A 21,070-nucleotide genomic window follows, 5' to 3' on the forward strand; every position below is an offset into this window, starting at 1 on the left:
CATGGGTTGGCAGCTGATTTGAAAATTCAGCTAAGTGTTTTTGTTTTTGTTTTCCTCTCTCTCTCTCTCACTCTTAGATTCTGGCCATTTCTAAGGGAACATAGGTAATCAATTGTCGCAAACAGTTATAATTGGATACACAATATCAAACCCTGATTTGAGAATAAAAGGGTTTATTCATTATTAATTTTTTATTTGTATTTTCTTTTCTTTTTAAAATTAAATGCTAAAGTTTAATTTCCACTTGGATTTTTTTCTGACACTATCTACTAACATCTGTATATTTCATTCAATATGTTTCAAATTTTGTCTTTTAAAAAAGGGGGTGCTGGAGTGATGGCTTAGCTGTTAAGAGAACCTACTGCTCTTCCAGAGGTCCTGAGTTCAATTCCCAGCAACCACATGGTCGCTCACAACCATCTGTAATGGGATCCCCTGATCCTGTCTTTTGATGTGTCTGAAGATAGCAATAGTATACTCACATAAACTAAATAAATATTTAAAAAATGAAATAAAATAATTTACAGTGCTTCTTTAAAGATGTAACAGTTCTACTTTCAGAAGAAAAACAGAAAAACGATCATTTACTTCAATGCTGACTGTGTCACACACAATTTAGTGATGTTTATTGATTTTTTCCAAAACTCTGGAGACATGAAACATGCATTTCTTATAATAACACATACTATCTTTGCACATCTTTGTAGCAATTATGAATTTGGTCAGGTTAGCATGCCCATTTTACTCATGAGGAGACTGTCTAAGAGAGGCTAAATGAGCTATCTAGGTTATGTGCCTATGACATAGTCCACGAACCAAGGTTTCTATTCCTTCTATTCAGAAGTTTTAACTTCTCCAAATTATTGAGCAAAGGTGAATGGATGAGAGGTTAGCGATCACCACTGAGTTGTTGGCAGGAATTGATGTTAATCAGTTACTAGTAAGTTTACTTATATTGTAATTTCTGTGGCAAGAGCACTAACCTGACATATTTCTTAGTTATATCTCTTCTTGGAGGAGTGAGTGCAGCTCTTATTTATTTCTCAAATGATCTCTTGGATCCTCATAACTCAACCTCTTCTTGCCTTTTTATTGTCTTTATCCCATAAACTTTGACCACATGTGACAGGGAGCCTTGTAGAAAAATCTTTCATGCTATATAATTTCAAGCCTTATATTTATGTAAAACAAATGCTAGCTACAGTTTTAAAATATGAATTTTATATTATAAATAAAAAAAAATAAACAAATATTTATTTTCTGGAAAGAGATAATGAAAACTAAGTTTTTTAATTTTACACTTTAAAACATTAAGATGCACTTAATCAAGTCATATGATTTGCTGGTACTTCTTCAATGAGTTGAGATTAGGAGGCTATGTAATTTTAAACTAAAATTTGAGTGTCTCAGCAAATAAACTCCACAAATGCTTAGCCTCTAAATCTTGACTTCTAAACACCATTCTAGTAAAGTACCCAGAGAAGTGGCTATACAGTCAATCTATGGTCTCAGTGAATGGAAATAAAAACAAACCTCTCAGTTGCCTGTCTGGGCTTGATTCCATCCTCCAGGATGTTTGGTGTCTTGAAAAAAAATCACATCCTGCAAAAATACACATGTGCTTTCAAATGGCATGGCTAGAATAAAGCTGTGCCTGGTATTGTGGTGCCCTCTCCTGGTAAAGGTTCTCAGCAAAGGGCATGACTGATTTTTTTTTTTTTTTTTTTTTTTTTTTTTTTTTTTTTTTTTTTTTTTTTTTTTTTTTTAGTTAGGCTACACTTTCACACACATCAATTATAAGGATCTTTAATAGTAACATTTATTTATAGAAACTCTTTTCTATGCTGTTAAAATATATCTCCACTATTTTCTGTGTATGCTTATGCATTTAGAAAATAGGTCACATAACCATTTAATCTCTTGTACACTCTGAAAAACAATGTTCTAAAATTCTAGGCTAACAAATCCTTCTCTCTCTCTCTCTCTCTCTCTCTCCCTCCCTCCCTCCCTCCCTCCCTCCTGTATCCCCTCTCATCCTCCATCTCCTTCCCAACTATTCCAGGAATTAGAAAATATTATTGGTCAGATGATGCACGTGGCAGAGTACCTCGAATGGGATGTTACCGAACTTAATCCGGTAGGCATGGGGATGAGGGAACTGTTGGCTAACTTATGGACTGCCTCTTTTGTTTTGTTATTTTGGGGGGGGAGGTGGGGGGCTAAATATAATGATGTGTTTTTAATTTTTGATTCAATTATTATGGCTAACCAAAGGTCAAGTTGATTCTGAATGGGATGATAGGGTTCATGTGGTCTTTTGCCCTTGGTTTTCTTCCTAATGTTATATTTTGACTAGAGAGGGTACACACATGGGGGTTAGTGGATGCTGCTGATGGACACTGCTACACCCATCCCATACTACTGAAGATCCTGGTGTATTTGTATCCAGGGTGCATTGAGCTGCTCCTGTTCATGGGTCACTTAGTGTCACTTAGTGCCTGTGACTCCTGGGAGCGCTACTTTATTTATTCTTTAGATGGGTAAATTAAGAGCCAAATATGTTGACATTTCATGCTCAAAGCTCTACAGCTAGTTACAAACACAGACAGTAAATTTTAGCCAACGTGTTTAAAGAATCAGTGCTTTTTATAAATGTTTCTAAGAAAATAAAGATGCCTTATTATGTATGAATTTATACAAAATTGCAGCATGATTAAAATGTATTGAAACATTTCTTTTTAGGCAGTTTAACTTTATATATAAATAATATTTTGGGTAAAATTGATAGGAGACAGTTGTTTTATTTTTAAAGCCAATTAAGTTCATGAAGTGTCTATGAAGAAAGCAATTCCGTTTTATTTAAAGGTCTGTATGCCATATGAATTTGAGCTTATTTGTAAATTAGCACCCACATTTAGATAATGCCTACCAAGATAAAAACAGGACTCTGAAGCAAGAGCCCAGTCTGCCTTCCTCTTCTGTCTCAAATGAAAGGCTGCTCAGGCCTGATCCTGTAAAAACAGTGACACAGTTCTTAATCCGATTAAGACTTCTTCCAGTTTTAATTCAATGGTATTTCAGTTTCATATGTGTTGTTGTGGAAATTTGCCTGCTGTGCTCACAAGTGACACCTGTCATTAGCAGTTTTGCTTAAGAAATTCTAGGAATTAGCAACTGTGTTTATAATTTATGGACGAATTCATCTTAATATTCTACTGAAATCACCCAGTTTACTAGAAGGTCTGTTACGCCTTTTCATCAGAAAAAAATTAAAATCATATTTTACAACCCTGTTCAACTTTCTGTCTGTGACAATTGTTCATCTGCCAGGGACATCTGCTCATTCTCACGGCAATCAGTGAAGGAGGCCTTGACTCCTGTCAATCAGTTTTCGTAGCAGAAGGAGATACCCCAAGTTCTCAGAAAATAGTATGTGGTGCCCAGTGCTGCACTAACAGAACACAGAGCTGTTCCAAAGGAAGCAGCAGTTCTTGTTTGATCAGTTGACTATGATGGTTATCTACTTGAGATTGCAAATAACAACCATGACATCATTTGTCCTGGGCAATCCTGATATGGGCTTCCCATCTGGACAATCCAAATAGTGGAGAATTAGAAAAACAAGGTTACTATGGACATTGTGTTTGCTAACACAGCTCACCATGTCATTTAGCCTACAGCCTCGACAGCTCTTTTCCTTTTAACAACTAGAGATGCTTTTTAGTTATGCACAAATAGAGAAATGTGAAAACCTGAGGTTGATAGAAATGAATAGGAAGACCAATATGTCTTTGGAAAGATAATTTTCTATTGAATCCAAGCTCTAACAGAGGATTTACTAAGCATACAAATTGAAGTATGAAGCTCAGGATGGTGGTACTCACTTGCAGTCCCATCAATCTGATGCTAAATAAGTTTCATCCTTCAGCCAACCCGAGCTAATTACAGAGACCCTGCATTACAAAGTCAGAACACAGGCATGGGGTTTGTTTCATCATGCCCGTTCTTTCCTTGTTCTTTGCGTTCACATGATCTTACTATTAAATCTAGTCTGTCCTCAGAAACCAAGCAAGCTCAGTTTCTTACTTGTTCATTCTAAGTCACTGAAAAATCCCCAAGAGGCATAACGCGTTAGTCAAGTCTTATTCTCTTTTATCAAATTCTAAATCATTCATTTCGAGAACAATGAAATAATGATGTTGAGGTGTATTCTCTGCTCATGAGAGCCTTGTGTTGCTGTGAAGAAAAACAATCTGACAAAGACACCAAGTGGAGAGCTAGGGAAATACTGTGTACACTTCCAATTCAATACCACATGTATAGCATCTTTTCACATCTGTATTCTCCTGCTGCTTGAATGTATTTTCTAAACTGATTTAAATACCCTTATTGTTTAAAGACAACATGTTCTTTCTACTTTATAGTTTCTATCATATTTACCTTCCTGATTTAACCAGACGAGAAGTTTGTTGGCCTTTCCAGCAAACAAAGATAGCATAGTTGAAACTTGTGTATAATTTATATTATATACATTCCTGTATCAGCCAGAGGTCTTTAACTTATAATACATTTCCTCATTATATCCTTACAGCCATTTAAAGTAAGGATCCATATTATCACCACACTCTAAAGAAACAACTTTAACACAATCACACATTGTTGAACATTGGTTGCAAGCCATCTTCAAAGAAGCCCTACTAAATATGATCAGGTTTGGACTCTGTTAAATTGTTATAGGCAATTAAAAGGAGCTTTATTCCCTCGCTCATTACTACATGACAAAGAATTATTTGAGCTCTTTGCCCTGATGTTAATTTTTCCAGACACTTTCTGGCATATATATAAACTTAAGAGGTGATCTTGAAGAAGTCGTTAGAAACTGCTTTCCCCTTTAAATTTAAAGTACCTTTTAATTGTTTCTTTGCTGATTTCTCTTGGGTGCTATTTAAAAGTTGGGCGCCTATTTCTAAAAATTCATCAGCACAGAAAGCCAAGTTCTAGAGCACAGGATTAGTAGACGTACTTAAGGACAGGTTTCTCCACTCTCACTCAGTTTCTAGTCACAGTCTGGTATCACCAGCTAGAGAAAGTGTTTTGTTGAATTACAAGGATTTTAAAAATCAATTCCTTGACTACTTCCCCCATCTCCTTTTCCAGATCCTTCATGAAATGATGGAAGAAATTGACTATGACCGGGATGGCACTGTGTCTCTGGAGGAGTGGATTCAAGGAGGAATGACAACTATCCCACTTCTAGTCCTGCTGGGCTTGGAGAATGTAAGCCTTTGCAATGAGGAGGGAGAGTGACTGGGTCAGTAGAAAGTTCTTTGGCAACATTTGGTGATCAGTTGCCCAGATCATTTTCTATCATTGAGCCTGTAACAAGTTGCTCAACTTCTAGTAATCCCATGGCGCAATTGTGTGAAGCACAAATAGATGTGAACTATGCTGCGCATGTGGAGACAGGACACACACATGGATTAGGGATTAGGAGTGGCTCCAGCTTTAGGAATACATAAATTGGATTAAGGAGATGAGCGTTCATCTAATATTCATCTTGATTTCCCAGTTCTTTTACTGTCGCTCTCATCTTGTTGTTCAGAAGACCAATGGGATTTCAGGCATGGTCAGAGGGAGAAAACTTGAAACACACATAGAAATTATCATTAAAATAATGGAATAAAATATTAAATACAAATGGTGTCATTCAACATTCTGTTCTTATGCATATTTGTTCATTTTGAGAGCTCAGAAATTAGCTTGATGGTAAAGCTTATCTGGTAAGTACAGAGATCCAGGCCCTGCCTCCTGTATTGTCAAAAAGGCATGAGTCACAGAAAGATTATAAAAAGAAAAAAGAACTCCTTCCATGGGTGTTTTGTTTGTTCCCAGTTTTAAGAAGGGACAAAGTGTCCACACTTTGGTCTTTGTTCTTCTTGAATTTCATGTGTTTCACAAATTATATCTTATATCTTGGGTATTCTAAGTTTCTGGGCTAATATCCACTTATCAGTGAGTACATATTGTATGAGTTCTTTTGTGATTGGGTTACCTCACTCAGGATGATGCCCTCCAGCTCCATCCATTTGCCTAGGAATTTCATAAATTCATTCTTTTTAATAGCTGAGTAGTACTCATTGTGTAAATGTACCACATTTTCTGTATCCATTCCTCTGTTGAGGGGCATCTGGGTTCTTTCCAGCTTCTGGCTATTATAAATAAGGCTGCTATGAACATAGTGGAGTATGTGTCCTTCTTACTGGTTGGAATATCTTCTATATATATATCCAGGAGAGGTATTGTGGGATCCTCTGGTAGTACTATGTCCATTTTTTTGAGGAACCGCCAGACTGATTTCCAGAGTGGTTGTACAAGCTTGGAATCCCACCAACAATGGAGGGGTGTTCCTCTTTCTCCACATCCTCACCAGTATCTTCTGTCACCTGAATTTTTGATCTTAGCCATTCTGACTGGTGTGAGGTGCAAACTCAGGGTTGTTTTGATTTGCATTCCCCTGATGATTAAGGATGTTGAACATTTTTTCAGGTGCTTCTCAGTCATTTGGTATTCCTCAGATGAGAATTAAAGGATGGACCATCTAGAGACTGCCATATCCAGGGATCCATCCCATAATCAACCTCCAAACGCTGACACCATTGCATACACTAGCAAGATTTTATTGAAAGGACCCAGAGGTAGCTGTCTCTTGTGAGACTATGCCGGGGCCTAGCAAACACAGAAGTGGATGCTCACAGTCAGCTAATGGATGGATCACAGGGCTCCCAATGGAGGAGCTAGAGAAAGTACTCAAGGAGCTAAAGGGATCTGCAACCCTATAGGTGGAACAACAATATGAACTAACCAGCACTCCCCAGACCTTGTGTCTCTAGTTGCATATGTATCAGAAGATGGCCTAATCGGCCATCAGTGGAAAGGGAGGCCCATTGGTCGTGCAAACTTTATATGCTCCAGTACAGGGGAACACCAGGGCCAAGAAGTGGGAGTGGGTGGGTGGGGGAGTGGGGGAGTATGGGGGACTTTTGGGATAGCACTGGGCATGTAAGTGAAGAAAATGCCTAATTAAAAAAATAAATAAATAGAAGAGTAAAAACAAGCAGTGTGTGAAGAAGCAACTTTGGGTGCCACTATACCAAGGCAGAAGTAAGAAGGTTGGCATTGCTTGCTATGTTGGTTGGATTCCCTGTTCAGTTTGCAACTTGCCCGTTTAGCAACCTGTTTGTGGCCTTCATTAAGCTTATCCTCCTTGTTAGTTTTTCCTTATGAAGCCCTAATAAATCTCCTACTTGGTACATCAAAAAAAAAAAAAGAAAGAAAAGAAAAAAGAAAGAAAGAAAGAAAGGAAGAAAGAAAGAAAGAAAGAAAGAAAGAAAGAAAGACACACACAAAGGAAATAACACATTCATTCACCTTGAAAATAAATGAGTCAGTAAGCTTTTTACTTTCTATGTTATATGTGATCTCTAATTTTTATGATAATTTGTCATACATCCCATAATTTTTATAAGCGTTACACAAAAGCATAATGTCAGCAGGCTAGCTAGGAAAAACACAAAAGGAGAACAAGAACGTGCTAATGGTTAAGGATTATGGTGGGGGAGTGCAGCTGCTCACTGATTTATGCGAAGACTTGCAAAAACACCGCCTTCCAGAAATTAACCTCAATATTTCAAAATTGAAATTTGTATATTCTAAGTGGAATACGTGGATAATACAAGCGTAGGCAGAAATCTGAGAGATATGTGTGGGACATTTGGTTGTCTGGAGCAGGTGCTGTCCCACAGTGGGTCAACACCTGCTTAGCATGCCTTAGACCACAAGTTCCAGGCCCAGTTTCACAAAAAGAAAACAGAGCAGAAGCAAGAACTTTGCTTTCTGAAACAAGGGAAGGAACCCATCACAGGGGAGAGTTTGTTATTTGTATTTTAAGGCAAAAAATTTTTTGAGAAAGTATTTTTGTTTGGAGGTACTTATTTAGCAATTCTTTAAAAGTTATTTTATAGAATGCTTGGTAAAATTACAAAACCATAGCATTTTTAAACTACAGGCCTATAAGAATTTAAATCATGGTATTTTAAAGTAATAGACCTTTTCATTTTAGTGTGAATAGTTGATGATCTTTAACTTTGATATCGTAGCAGTTAGTCATATGTAGTTTAATGCTATAACTGTATTTTAAATGCTTTATTTTTGGGTGTAACAATATCATTCAATGAACAGAGATCAATATGAACTATTTCCTTTGAAATTGGGACTGTGTTCCCAATTGTAGCCACTAGATGGCAGGGCTACATTGCTTAATATGAAGAGAGCTCTTTTAAATATGGGAATAGAGAATTTCACCCCCTGTAAAGAACAATTGTAAAAAAGAAATTTCACTTCTTTCGTGCTTTTATAAACATATAGTACAAAAATTTAAAATCATTTTTAGTACAATGAATAACTCCTGTAATACCCAATCACCGTATACAGCAGAAATAGTCTCATGTTCTAGAAGACATAGCAAATGTTTGAAAAAGCAAGAAAAGAACTGAGACCCTTGAGTGATGAGAGCCACTGATTTTAGGAAGTGAGACTCACTTCACTGCAGCAAGCAGCTAATGTGCTACCGCTCACAGAGAGCTCGAGTTATGACACCGTGTGCCCTCCTTCTCCCCTACCTTGGCGTTAGGCTATTATTGTAAATCTGCGTGATTCATCTCGAAGTTGGCCACTCATAAAAAGTCTGCCTTAATAAATTGTCCTAGATATTCCTGTGTATTGTCAGTTATGATTGTGGGGAATGGATGCTAATTAACCACATGTGCTAAATGCCATAGTATATTTGAAAGTAACTGCAGTGCCATCGAGATGACACAGACAAGAGTGGTCTCCTGGGTGAGCTTGATTTGAATGGGAACCATGGCACTGACGATGTGATTGTACTTCATTGGTTCTCTTCCACACACTTCATCTAGCTTCCTCATTTTCAAGAGTGTAGACTCTGCTACATAAAATCTCAGGATCTGATGCTGACCGAATTAGTAGAGAGTGGATACAATTTATTTTCTCGTCCGAGAGATTCTAGAGACTTTACAAATTTCAAAACAAACTAATCAGTAAAGGACAAAGTATCACAGTGAAAGGAAATTAGGAGTTTTCATAGCTTTTTTATTCATGTAGTTATGCCCTCCCTTATCAGGATTTGTCAGTAAATAAAGTGGATTTTTTTGTTCATTTGCTTCTTTTCTATTTGTTTGTTTGTTTGTTTGTTTGTTTGTTTGTTTTCTGGGTTGAATTTTTGCTAGACTCTTATATGACTCAGATTTATATTAAAAAAAAGAATGAAAATTTTATCTCCCAAGGGCATTGATATACAAGGTTTACTTGAAGTGGTTAATAATAGTAATCTTCATCTTCACCCTTTTTCATCTTGAAGCATAGAAACAAAGCTCTCTTTAGAACATTCAAAAAGAAAGGGCCTAGTTTCACTAGAATTCACTTCAGAATATTATCCTTTTGAAATCCTGACAGACAGCCAAGTTCTCTGTGCAGGTCTCAAAGCTTTGAGCTCTGTAGACAAACTTCCACAGGGATGGAGACACACTGAGAACTGGCCCATAGATTCTAGCTGGACCTTAACCTTGGCTCTGACAGTACTCAGTAACTGGTGCTATTGACTCCAGCAAGCCTTGCTCTCCTTGTCCATTTTCCTGAGAGCCCTACAAGTGCTGTGTGTGGCTTTATCTCCACCAGGCCCAGAAGTTTACTTAACACACTTTAAGCATCATCAGTGAGTACAAAGAGTGGCCCGCACTTGCAGGAAGCTCTCTGGTCTCTGACAGAAACATAATACTATGGCTAATCTTTTCTAAAGTATCAGTGAATAAAACTGCTACTCTTTGTTAATAGCCACTGCTTCTTTAGAGACTTTTGTATTAATAAATACAAAAGCAAAACCAAGAAAAATTTTATTTCTTGAGACAATTTCATACACACACACACACACACACACACACATATGTGTGTGTGTGTATATATATATATATATATATATATATATATATATATATATATATATATGATGATCAGTTTTACTCCCGATTTCACCTCCAGTTCAACTCAGAGCAATTTTCCCATGCGTGGGTATAGGGCCATGCATTGTAACAGGGGTAATCTACTCCACCAGTGGCCACAATCCTAAAGAATGAAACCCTAGCGTTCATTGAAGTTATCAACCTGGGTGTCATGACCCTTTGATGGGGCTGACCATCTCTTTCACAGAGATCATCTGACACCATCAGAAATCACAAATATTTACATTACAATTCATAATAGCAGCAAAATTACAGTCGTAAAGTACCAGTGAAGATAATCTTATGGTTGGTGGCTACCACAACATAAAGAACTGTATGAAATGGTTGCAACATTACAAAGGTTGAGAAGCACTGCTTTAGCAGGCCTCAGCCACCAATAGCATCCCAGTTCAGAATGAGATCTCATGAGCCATCCATACCTGAATATTGGCTGCCTTGATATTTGCGAATCTTGTGCAGGTTTGCACATATGCTGTTGAGTTCAGAAGTGCAGTAGCCTTGATGTCCAGAAGACAGTATTTCATAACGTTCTTCCTCATACATCAGCTCATGAACTGTTTCCATGTTTTCTTCTCAATTCATGTCCCTTGAGCCTTGGCATGGCAGGGATAAAGGTGTCCCATTTAGGACTTGGCACTCACACTCACTTACCTTTAACACTTTTCACCAGCTGTTTGAATTGACTATTGCCTGTTGCAAAAAGAGGTGTTTTGACAACAGTTTAAAGATGTCCTCCAGTGCTTCTATAAACATAAATATTTTGAAAACAGTCTGGACCCTTTAGCCAAACAGCCATAGCAGGGAGAACCTCAAGGTCTTGATTGTGTACCTGGATGTGGCCTCTTTTGGCCTAAGCTGAATTTGAATGGAAGTTTTTTCATCTCATTACATGTTTTCAAAGAAATATGATAATTAGTCTTTATATGTAATATATACTATGTGTTTGATTAAGAACATGGAAGGGTGTTTGATTAAGAACATGGAAGGGCACATTTTTCTTCTTACTTTTGCTTGAATTAATAACAAAGAAGTAATACATTTCCTGATGAGAATTAGAGGTGACAGGCAGAGATTTGCTTTGACTAAACTAAATCCTATTTCAAAACTGAAATTCCACCTTCCAGGTAAAAGTTAAAACGTATAATTTGGTTAGGAAGTTTCCCCCCACTCTCCATACATGGATCAATCTATTAAGAAGTTACAAAACTAAACAAGATTCAGAAGTTCATTACAAGTTATTAAATGAAACTTCGTATAATACTTTGCAGGACGACATGGTAGACACTTTGATCGGAGCCCTGGGGATGGCAGGCCCCTTTTCTGAGTGCAGAAAGTAGTCTGGGAATTGGCAATTGACTGACTCGGCCCAGATGTCAATACATCTCTCAATACATTATTTTTTCCCTAGACTTAATAAAGCCCAACTTTATTGTTAATCAAAACAGTTTCCTTTTTACTGATGCTGCAATGATTCAGAGATAATTGGACAGGATAGTGCACATTATCTAACAATGGAACTAACTTGCAACATTCATTCTTCAATGTTCTCAAGGTACTTAATGGGATGTGGGGTTTGGCCTGGGAAGTCAGTAATGTAGCTCTTTAAAATCTTTGACAATAAACATCACTTAGAGCAGCCTTGGTTCACTTTAACATTATCAATATACTGGGAAATAATGCCCCAAAATGAAACTTTTGAGAACTTTAGAATAAACAAGCAAATAAGAAAAAAAGAAACCAATGGGCATTTTTTGGGGGTAGGGGCATATCTCTGGCTTTGAGACCTAACATTTGGGGAAGTGTAACTGCTAACTCTTCCTAATGGTGGACTTTCCCAGGCAGCACTGAACCGTCTCCCCTGAAATAGTCACAGAATAGGGTTATCTCTGGCATATAGAAGAAGAAAAAAGGCAATATTTTATGAAATAACTAACACTGGAACTAGGCACATTGGCTTCGTTCTTTAGGCTGCAATTTTTGGATGTTATAAATTTCTACACCATGATGGTAATAATATTTGCTGTTTATATAACACCCATTTGCAGGGAGATAGATTAACTTCACAGGTGTTGTGTAACGAAACCTCACACCATGGCCTGAGAAGGAAAGTGAGTGCCTTTATTTTCTCAGATAGAAAATAGAAGCAAGACCAAGGCAGCGCAGCGTCTTCACATTTGCACAGTGGGCCCTGATGCAGGTCTTTCCAGTTCTTTGCTCATTCCCTTAAAAAAAAAAAAGAAGCAAATTCCTTTCTTGCTAATAAATATTTATTTGTTATAAAAACATTAATAGGAATATATTCTGCTGATAGAATGAGACTGACTCTTTTTCTTCTACCAAGTTTACAATCTCAATAAGACAAGACAAGACATGAAAATCCAGAGAGCCGGGCTGCAATTTGCACTACTAAGAAGCAGTTGGCGCTTGGTTTCCATTTCTCCTCTGAAAGAGGCCACATACATATTTCATCTCTGGTATATTTGGGCAGTGCATCGGTCTAAGAGCTATAAAGCTATTTAATTTTTTTTTTTTTTTTGGTAAAGCGTTTTTATGCCCGGTAATGGATTTGTATATCACTTGCAGCCTGTAACATGGCTAAGTGTTCTGATTGACAGAACACCCACGTTCAGACTTGTTTATTTTTTGATAAGGAAAATGCCAGCTGACTTCATCCATATGTGCTCCCCAACAGGATGAGGCATATTCACATGGAATGGACAATCACTTGAGATGAAATGACAAGGAGTACAAAAACAGCAATAAATGTGAAAAGTCCAATGTTTCTCCTTTGACTTGAAAATCTTTTAAAGCAGTACACTGTTCCTTTCAAAGATTATTAAAAAACCAACAGTCTCATATTAACACTTTTACATCAAGATGTTTAAGTTTTAATAGGATGAAATAAAGCTATAGGTTATAAAATATAGGCAAGTTAAACATGTATTATCCTACTAAAATTATTATAACACATCCAAACCAGCCCTGGCTAAGAAATAACAGTGAACCTTATTTTTTAAATGGTGAATGAAAATGTTTAAAACCCTGACTCCTGATGTGGTTGCCAAGAGAACTATCACCATTTACTCAGTTGCTTTTGTTGAAACATTCTCATTCCTTTATCCAAAAGACAAACTTGAATATTGCTAAGAAATGGAGAGGGGTCTGAGATTAACCTAAGGTTGTAGGTAAGGGATCAGCTCACTGCAGCTCCCTTGGTACCTGAGAATCTCTGGGCCAGAGACAGTTGGTATATGACTCACAAGATAGCAAGCAATAGGCATTTCACAGCTCAGCTGGGTTGCCTTTTTCTCTTAGCCTGAGATGAAAGAATGTGAGCCTACTAAATGCAACACTTAGTATCAGACCCCAGTTCCAACGGCTTGGGGAACCAAACCTCTCTGTAGGGCAGAAATCTGTGTAGCCTGTTTTTATTAGCATGGGTACCATATAAGCTTGTCCTCTCATCTGGACATCTCCATAGTGCAGGGTCTTCAGTCATCAATTGTATTTCAAATGGCTGCTTGGGACAAAAAACAAGGCAGTGTTTCTGCCATCAAAACTTGCTAAACTTCAAGGGGCCGTTGACAAGTACCTCCTAGGAGGCATGTTCATTAATGTTTCATCTTACGATGCAAATTTGACATTTCTTATTCTAATGTGAGAAGTAGTTACTGTGGATTCATAGATATTATAAATCAGTGTCCTGGCTCTCACTGTGGCTAGAAGCATTATTATTAATATTTTATTATTAATAAAAATAAGATATGAGCTGTGTTATCTTTCTATAGTGCCCCTACACATAAAACATGCAATTACATCACATTTTTCTGTCTTACAAACCTACCCTCACTCTAAATTTTTTGTTTTTTGTTTTTTTGTTTTTTGTTTTTGTTTTTGTTTTTTTTTTTGTTTTTTTTTTTTTTTTGTTTTTTTTTTTTTTTTTGCCCAACACAAATCCACAGTTAAGTCTTTACAAGTTTCAATTTCTTTGTTCATTTGTTTATGGAATTGTGCTAAGCATGAGCTACTCCATGGCCACGAAGGCATGCCCTTGTCTTCACAGGGAGTTCTGTTTGGCGGGTCATCGTGGAGGTTGCTGGGTACATTAGACAAGATCTCATGGGTCACTGTAGCCTGTCAGATTCATTTCAGCGTCTCACCAGGCAAGAGAACACTTTGGTTTTCCTGAAGTCTCTGTGGCACTCTTGTACTGGAGAGAGCCAAGATGAAGGAACAGATTGTCTGCACACGCATCAGTCCTGCCTGAGCTCGATTGGCACTTGCAGAGTCCACTGTTTATTTCATTAAAGTGAAATCTGTTTCTTTCCCGTCTTCTGCAGAATGTGAAGGATGATGGACAGCATGTGTGGCGACTCAAGCACTTTAACAAGCCTGCCTACTGCAATCTCTGCCTGAACATGCTGATTGGCGTGGGGAAGCAGGGCCTCTGCTGCTCCTGTGAGTTCACTGGCTCTGCCTGATGTCATCACCTTGCTTGAAGGGGACACTGAGCTCATGCAGCTCTCCTGTTTGTGTGTCATACCCCAGGCCAAAATGCTTATTGTACATCTTTCCCTGTAGCTGCTCAATGTTCAGGTCACTGGCCAACTTCCTTTCAAAGGAAATAAATGATGTGTTCCAATTCCATGGGTATTTCTTTGTATTGTAGTTTAAATTTTAAGTATTTGTGCTTCTCATTTCTCCTTGGAGTATTTAGACATTTTTCACTGCTTTCTCATATATTCCCCTTATAAGTTAACCATTACAGCTCTCAGTTTTACATATTTATGGAGTACAAAAGTGGGGGGTATGTGGGTGAGTGGGGGTGTGTTCTCATGTCTATGCTTGCTCATGTGTGTGTGTGTTCATAATCTAAGATTAATATCTAGTGACTTTCTCCATTGCTCCCACCTTATATATGGACCCAAATTTTCGTATTGACTTATATCTCAACGACTTTACATTGCATCCTATTGCATCTGGGAGACTCTCTACCTCCAGTACACTGAGGTACTCACAGGTGGTCAATTTTTTAAATGAGTTCTTGAGATCTGAGTTATAGTCATTGGTAGCAAGTGCTTTGCCTGCTGAGTCACCTGCTAAATGCCTCTGGTATGTTACTTTACATAAAGGAAAATCTTCATATGAATATCAATATTGGAATATAAGGCATTATAAGTCATATTCATTTTGATATTTTCTGTTTCCTTGTCTTGCAAGATTTATTTTATTCTTTTTTTCTTTTTTCCATTTATTTTATTTTTATTGGATATTTTATGTATTTACATTTTATTTATTTATTTTTTATTAGATATTTTCTATATATGCATTTCAAATGCTATCCTGAAAGTTCCCTATACCCTCCCTCTGCCCTGCTCCCCTACCCACCCACTCCCACTTCTTGGCCCTGGCATTCCCCTGTACTGGAGCATATAAAGTTTTCAATACCAAGAGGCCTCTCTTCCCAGTGATGGCCGACTAGGCCATCTTCTGCTACATATGCAGCCAGAGCTGTTAGAGATTTGCTAAGAGAGTGTATGTAAATATGTGTGTAAGTTAATTTATAAAATCATCTAGTACTGATTTAATCCATAATATTTTTTACCTAAAATAAAGTTTATATTCTCTGAAATAAGGTTAAGTTCTCCACTGATCCAGCAATTCAGCCACATCAATTTCTGCTATGCAATATGCTTTAAGATTTTTTTCTCCAGGTATATTATTTAACATTAAGAACTATACTTAAGCCAGGTGTGGTGGCACACGCCTTTAATCCCAGCACTCGGGAGGCAGAGGCAGGTGAATTTCTGAGTTCAATGCCAGCCTGGTTTACAAAGTGAGTTCCAGGACAGCCAGGGCTATACAGAGAAACCCTGTCTCAAAAAACCGAATATATATATATATAATGTCATAAATGTATATAATTTATAAATGAATGGGATCTTTTTAAGGTTATATAACATTTATGAAATATCACATAAGAGAAACATTTCTGATGGTCATGTTGGAAGGTCCAGATATACTAGAATAATCTCCATGTTAAAACAAACAAATAAAACAATAGCAACAAAACTATCTCAGAACTTCTATAAATTTTTAAGGGTGTGAATATTTTGAGGCAGATATAATTGACTGAAACAAGATAACTTTCAAAGAAGAGGAGTGGTATAGTAGAAAGGATAGGTTTTTGCTGTTTACAAAATGGTTATTAGGGGAAAACTCATAATATGAGTACTACTATAAAATAAAATAAAAGATATGTGTTCTTCCTGGCTGTGGTCAGAACTCACAGACAGGATATCTTAGAGTTTTATTAATAAACACCATAAGCATTACATATATTTCATTCATATTTCAAGAAGTAGATTTTTAAGTTGTTGGTCTATTTCGTTTTAAACACTTTTTCTGTATATTTATGAATTCTGAAGTGGAACGGTCTTCTCATACACAAGTGCATGTGACCCCTACTAATATTCAGAGTGAAACCACAAGACGCAGAGATGCACCCCAAGTGTGTTTTTGTTTTGTGGCATAGATTATATACATACATTTATACATACATTTACTAGTATGAATGTTTTTTTCATATATATTTTTGTTTCCTGGCGCCATATGTTGCCTAGTGAAAGTGGTTGTTTGAAGAAACAATATCATGATGGAAAATGAAGGATGAATTTCCCTGAAAGTCTGGCACGGATGATGGAATCTATTCTCCAGCAGTAGACAAATCTACCATTTAAAGTTTAGATAAGCCAATAGACAAAGCAGTATTAAGCACACAGACATTTACTCCCATGCCTGCCAGCTGCTCTCATGCCTATACTTTATGAAATATAGACCTCTTCCTTCTAGCAAATGACACAAAGCCACTTGGCAGTCATCAATTTGTCTTTAATATTTTTGTCATCTGGGAATTATTGTGAAAAATTTGAGCAAGGACTGATTTAATTAAGCATTTCCTGTTCCTGCTACGCCATGACAGAGGAGCCTTGCCTTCTCATATGCATACTATTTCCTGTACTAATTGGCCTTTTGCATTCCATGATAAAAACAGCCGACTTGGACTTTTTTCCTTGATGCGGCTGATTGGATTGATTAGAGAACAGTGGATGCGAAATGAGCATCTGTTAATGCCACTCTTCCCTCGTAAATGTGCAATCAGGACCAGGGTCAGCTCTGAATCTGTGTACCTGTTTCCTTTCAGTCTGCAAGTACACGGTCCATGAGCGCTGTGTGGCCAGAGCCCCGCCCTCCTGCATCAAGACATATGTGAAGTCCAAGAAAAACACAGACGTAAGTCTGGCCACACAGGCTTTCCACATGTGTCACTATGGATAGCGCCTCTTACTGCCCTGTTATTCTGTTCTAGGTCATGCACCACTATTGGGTCGAAGGCAATTGCCCAACCAAGTGCGATAAGTGCCACAAAACAGTGAAATGTTACCAGGGCCTGACGGGCCTGCATTGTGTTTGGTGCCAGACCACAGTGAGTACCATGACAGCACTGTACCGGAAGGCCATCAATATTGGAATAAACCACCCAAAACCTTGGGCGGGTGGTGGTGGGGTGTTCTAATTTCACCTGCCAGAGAATCAGATGTGTCCTCATAGGACTAAGGATTTTAGAGATGGTGACTTCACAAGCTTTTACAGAAGGGCCATTGGAGTGGGTTCTAGCATTTCCCAGGAAAGCAATCAGAAACCACAAATGAGAGTGGGCAAACAGAAGAGGGTCATTACTGCCACACAAAACTATTTTCCCATGTATGTTCCTTACCTCCAGGTACTTTGTGAACTGCGACACAAGAGGTCTTGGTGTAGTAATGATTAGGGAAAAAGCACACTGGCCAAAGATTTAGGATACCACCTGGTTGACTGTCAAACTGCTTCAAATAAACTTGGGAATAAACATAGTTATTATATGGCACTACTATATCTTTTTAATTTCTGAAATTAGCATAAACAAACATTTCTTCCTTTTGAGCAGAATAGCTTCTTAGTTCTTCAGTTCTTTGCATCCTTTTACCAGAATAAACAGCAGAGGGCACTGTAATAGTTGGCAAATCAGGTTATGGTAGAGCTACAAGGTTCTGTCCAAACCTACAGGTTAAAAAGTATTCTTAAATGACACAAACAGAGAGAGAGAGACAGAGAGAGAGAGAGAGAGAGAGAGAGAGAGAGAGAGAGAGAGAAATAATTTAAAAAAATCAAGTTGAGTTATATTTCAAACTGAAATTAAGTGTTTGCAGATTTGAAGAGTTTGGTTATTATAATAAAATGTAAGAACATATCAATGCTCAATTTTAAAAAAAAGACCATAACAAAACAATTATATATATTAAAAATACATTTGGGAAACTAATTAGAAGACTATGTAATTTTTCTTGTCCCAGAAGCCTAGTTCCAGCCCCACAGCATTTTACACAGCATATCTTAATTTTAACATAGGCTAAAATTTTAAAATATCAGTATTGACTTTTTCACTTTTATCAGATTTAAAAGCAATATATTGAATATGTTGTGTTATTATTTTTACTATTCTTATTACTACTACTATTATTATTAGATTTTTTTTTATTCCTTAACAGATAATATTTATGAGTGCCTATTAAGCTTTAAAGACAGGAATTAACCTGCGTGGTCTGTAGCCCCAAGCTCTCCGGGGGGGCGTGGGGGAGGGTGTCAGAAGTTTGCTATTCGAGTCATTTCTTCCTCCCACTTTGTTTCCTGGAGTTTCTCTGAGTACTTTCAGAATTCTAACTTAGAGCAACAGTAGGGTCACCTTTATTAAATTTATTAATTTTGTGGCTAGTGTCAGAATATATTCACCTGAAAATATTTATATACTTAGTATTATTCATTGCTTTCTTGAGCTGCTTTATGGAAACGTTAGCCTAAGACTGTCCCTCAACTAAAGGTGCCTGATGTGACAGATCTCTAAAGAACCAAATGTCATCTTCACCCTCTTGGAGCCAGGAGAGGGCAGGAATGTGGTGCTGCCTGTAATGGGCTTTTTAAGGAACCACCTGAGTAGATTCCAAGAGAAATTTGCTTAAACAGAAGATCAGAGAATGAAGCAGAGCTGCACTTCAATCTTCCTCCAAAACCTATTGCTCACTTAGCATGACTTGAAATCACAACTTGAGAAACGCAGAGTACTAACATGCCCCGAGTCATTTATAAACTGTGCCACTGTATCCATTGATTGCCTCAGTCTGGGACAATATTCTTACACTGTAAAATAGAGTTGATAATACCTAACCAGTAGGATTGTTGTAAGGATTAAATGGGTAAAAAGTCAGTGTAGATACGTTTACAACTGGAGCACATACTTAGTAAATGCTTAGTGACTATTCTATCAACTTAGTGGGCAATACTTAAAATGAGATGTGGTGCCTATTGTGAACCCTGGTGTCCATGGGGCATGTCATGTGTAAAATTCAGGGTATGGCAGTCTCATCTTGGTAAGGATTTATAAATGAAAATTTCCCAGGCAGGCCTAGTCAGAATGACAGCTTGCATCCTTAAAGACCATAGGAAATTGTGTGGCTTCAAGCATCACTAACTTTTATGTCAAGGTCCATAGACTTGCATTTTCAAGAGCAACTCCTCAACTCTTACCCTGCTATTTACAAGTGCTGATCCTCAAATGATGTTTCCAGTTACTATGCGAGTTAGAAGTCAGGTTTTTCTTGTCTTTCACATTTTTCTCCTTCATATAGCCTAGTGCTAAGCCCTTACATTTCTTGCTTAAAATATCTCTCCCAGATCTGAGGTTTTGACTTCATGTTCCCAACCTTAGTGCAAGCTCTTAGCACCCCCTCCCCACTAGGTTAGAGTAAGAATCTCTTGGCTTATTTCCCTGACAGAAGGTACTTCTCCTATATGTAAGCTGCCATAGCACCACTAGAAAAATCTTTCCAAAATTGTAATTTGATATAGTATGTCCCCTTCAGCTATCTATAATAATTCCATGACAATAAATGCAACCTCTCCACCACTTACTTCATTTTGGTTTTGAATTCTACAAAGCACAGATTTAAGAAGCACAAGTTCTTGCATCCTCCTTCACCACTGAAGTCCCTGTTAGGCTGGGTATGTTCAAAGGAACCCCTGCAGAGGCCATGATTCATCCTCACCTCATATTTAAAATGTCCCATTCCTTGGACCGGACTGCACTAGTCTTAACTACTTAGTAGGAAGTAGGCTCAGTTCTTTATTTCCCTTGATGGTTTTTTTTTTTTTTTTGATGCTAATATTTTCTTCTTCAATTTATTTTATCTTACTTTACTTCCGTTCTTAAAGAAATACTGAGTTGTTCTCCAGTGGTTTCATTTCTGAATGACATCAACATTATACTTCCATTTGCGTCCATTGCTATAAGTTGGTAATACATGTTTTTCATAATCATCTGATGATCTTAAGGGAGTGCCAGGTTTCGAGGAAATTCTCAGGTTCTCTATAATGAGTCATATGGTAATCTTCATGTTAGATATTGAATCTCAAATGCACTTCATCTTTAAATTTTATCTCAAAATACATTTAAATAACTTATAATACTCAAATCTCATTAGACTGGTTAATAAATCTTAAAACATAAGTGATAAGCATCCATTCCTGCAGTTTTATATCAATGAAATGTATCTAGATATACTATTGCAGCCATCTTGTAGACCTAAAGATAAGTTCTAAGAATGCTGTAGCTCTTCTGTAAAGCATTCTACCTAACCTAGAAAATCGGTAAACACCCAGGAAAACAAAACACAAAACAAAACAAAACAAAACAAAACAAAACAAAGCAAAGCAAAGCAAAGCAAAACAAAACAAAACAAAACAAAACAAAACAAAACAAAACAAAACAAAACAGCTGTATCTCCTACTTAAGCAAATATTTTCTGTGCTTTCAACTTCATTCCTTTGAGAATGAAGGAACAAATGCTCATCTTGGTTTTCCTTTTCTTTTCCTTGCTTATGTC

General features: G+C 37.3%; 1 protein-coding gene across 8 annotated transcripts in view; it reads left to right on the forward strand.

Annotated features, from left to right (window-relative positions):
* Dgkb (diacylglycerol kinase, beta) overlaps positions 1-21,070 on the forward strand; it is a 754,071-nt gene that overhangs the window by 241,938 nt on the left and 491,063 nt on the right. For all 8 annotated transcript variants that reach the window (XM_006515068.3, XM_017315019.2, NM_001361688.1 and 5 more), the window contains 5 exons: positions 2,063-2,137; positions 5,158-5,277; positions 14,435-14,552; positions 17,299-17,387; positions 17,464-17,580. In XM_006515068.3, the coding sequence (XP_006515131.1) occupies positions 2,063-2,137; positions 5,158-5,277; positions 14,435-14,552; positions 17,299-17,387; positions 17,464-17,580 (519 nt within the window). The remainder of the gene's footprint in view (positions 1-2,062; positions 2,138-5,157; positions 5,278-14,434; positions 14,553-17,298; positions 17,388-17,463; positions 17,581-21,070) is intronic.

This window comes from Mus musculus, chromosome 12 (genome assembly GCF_000001635.26).
Source record: "Mus musculus strain C57BL/6J chromosome 12, GRCm38.p6 C57BL/6J".
Taxonomy (NCBI): Eukaryota; Metazoa; Chordata; class Mammalia; order Rodentia; family Muridae; genus Mus; species Mus musculus.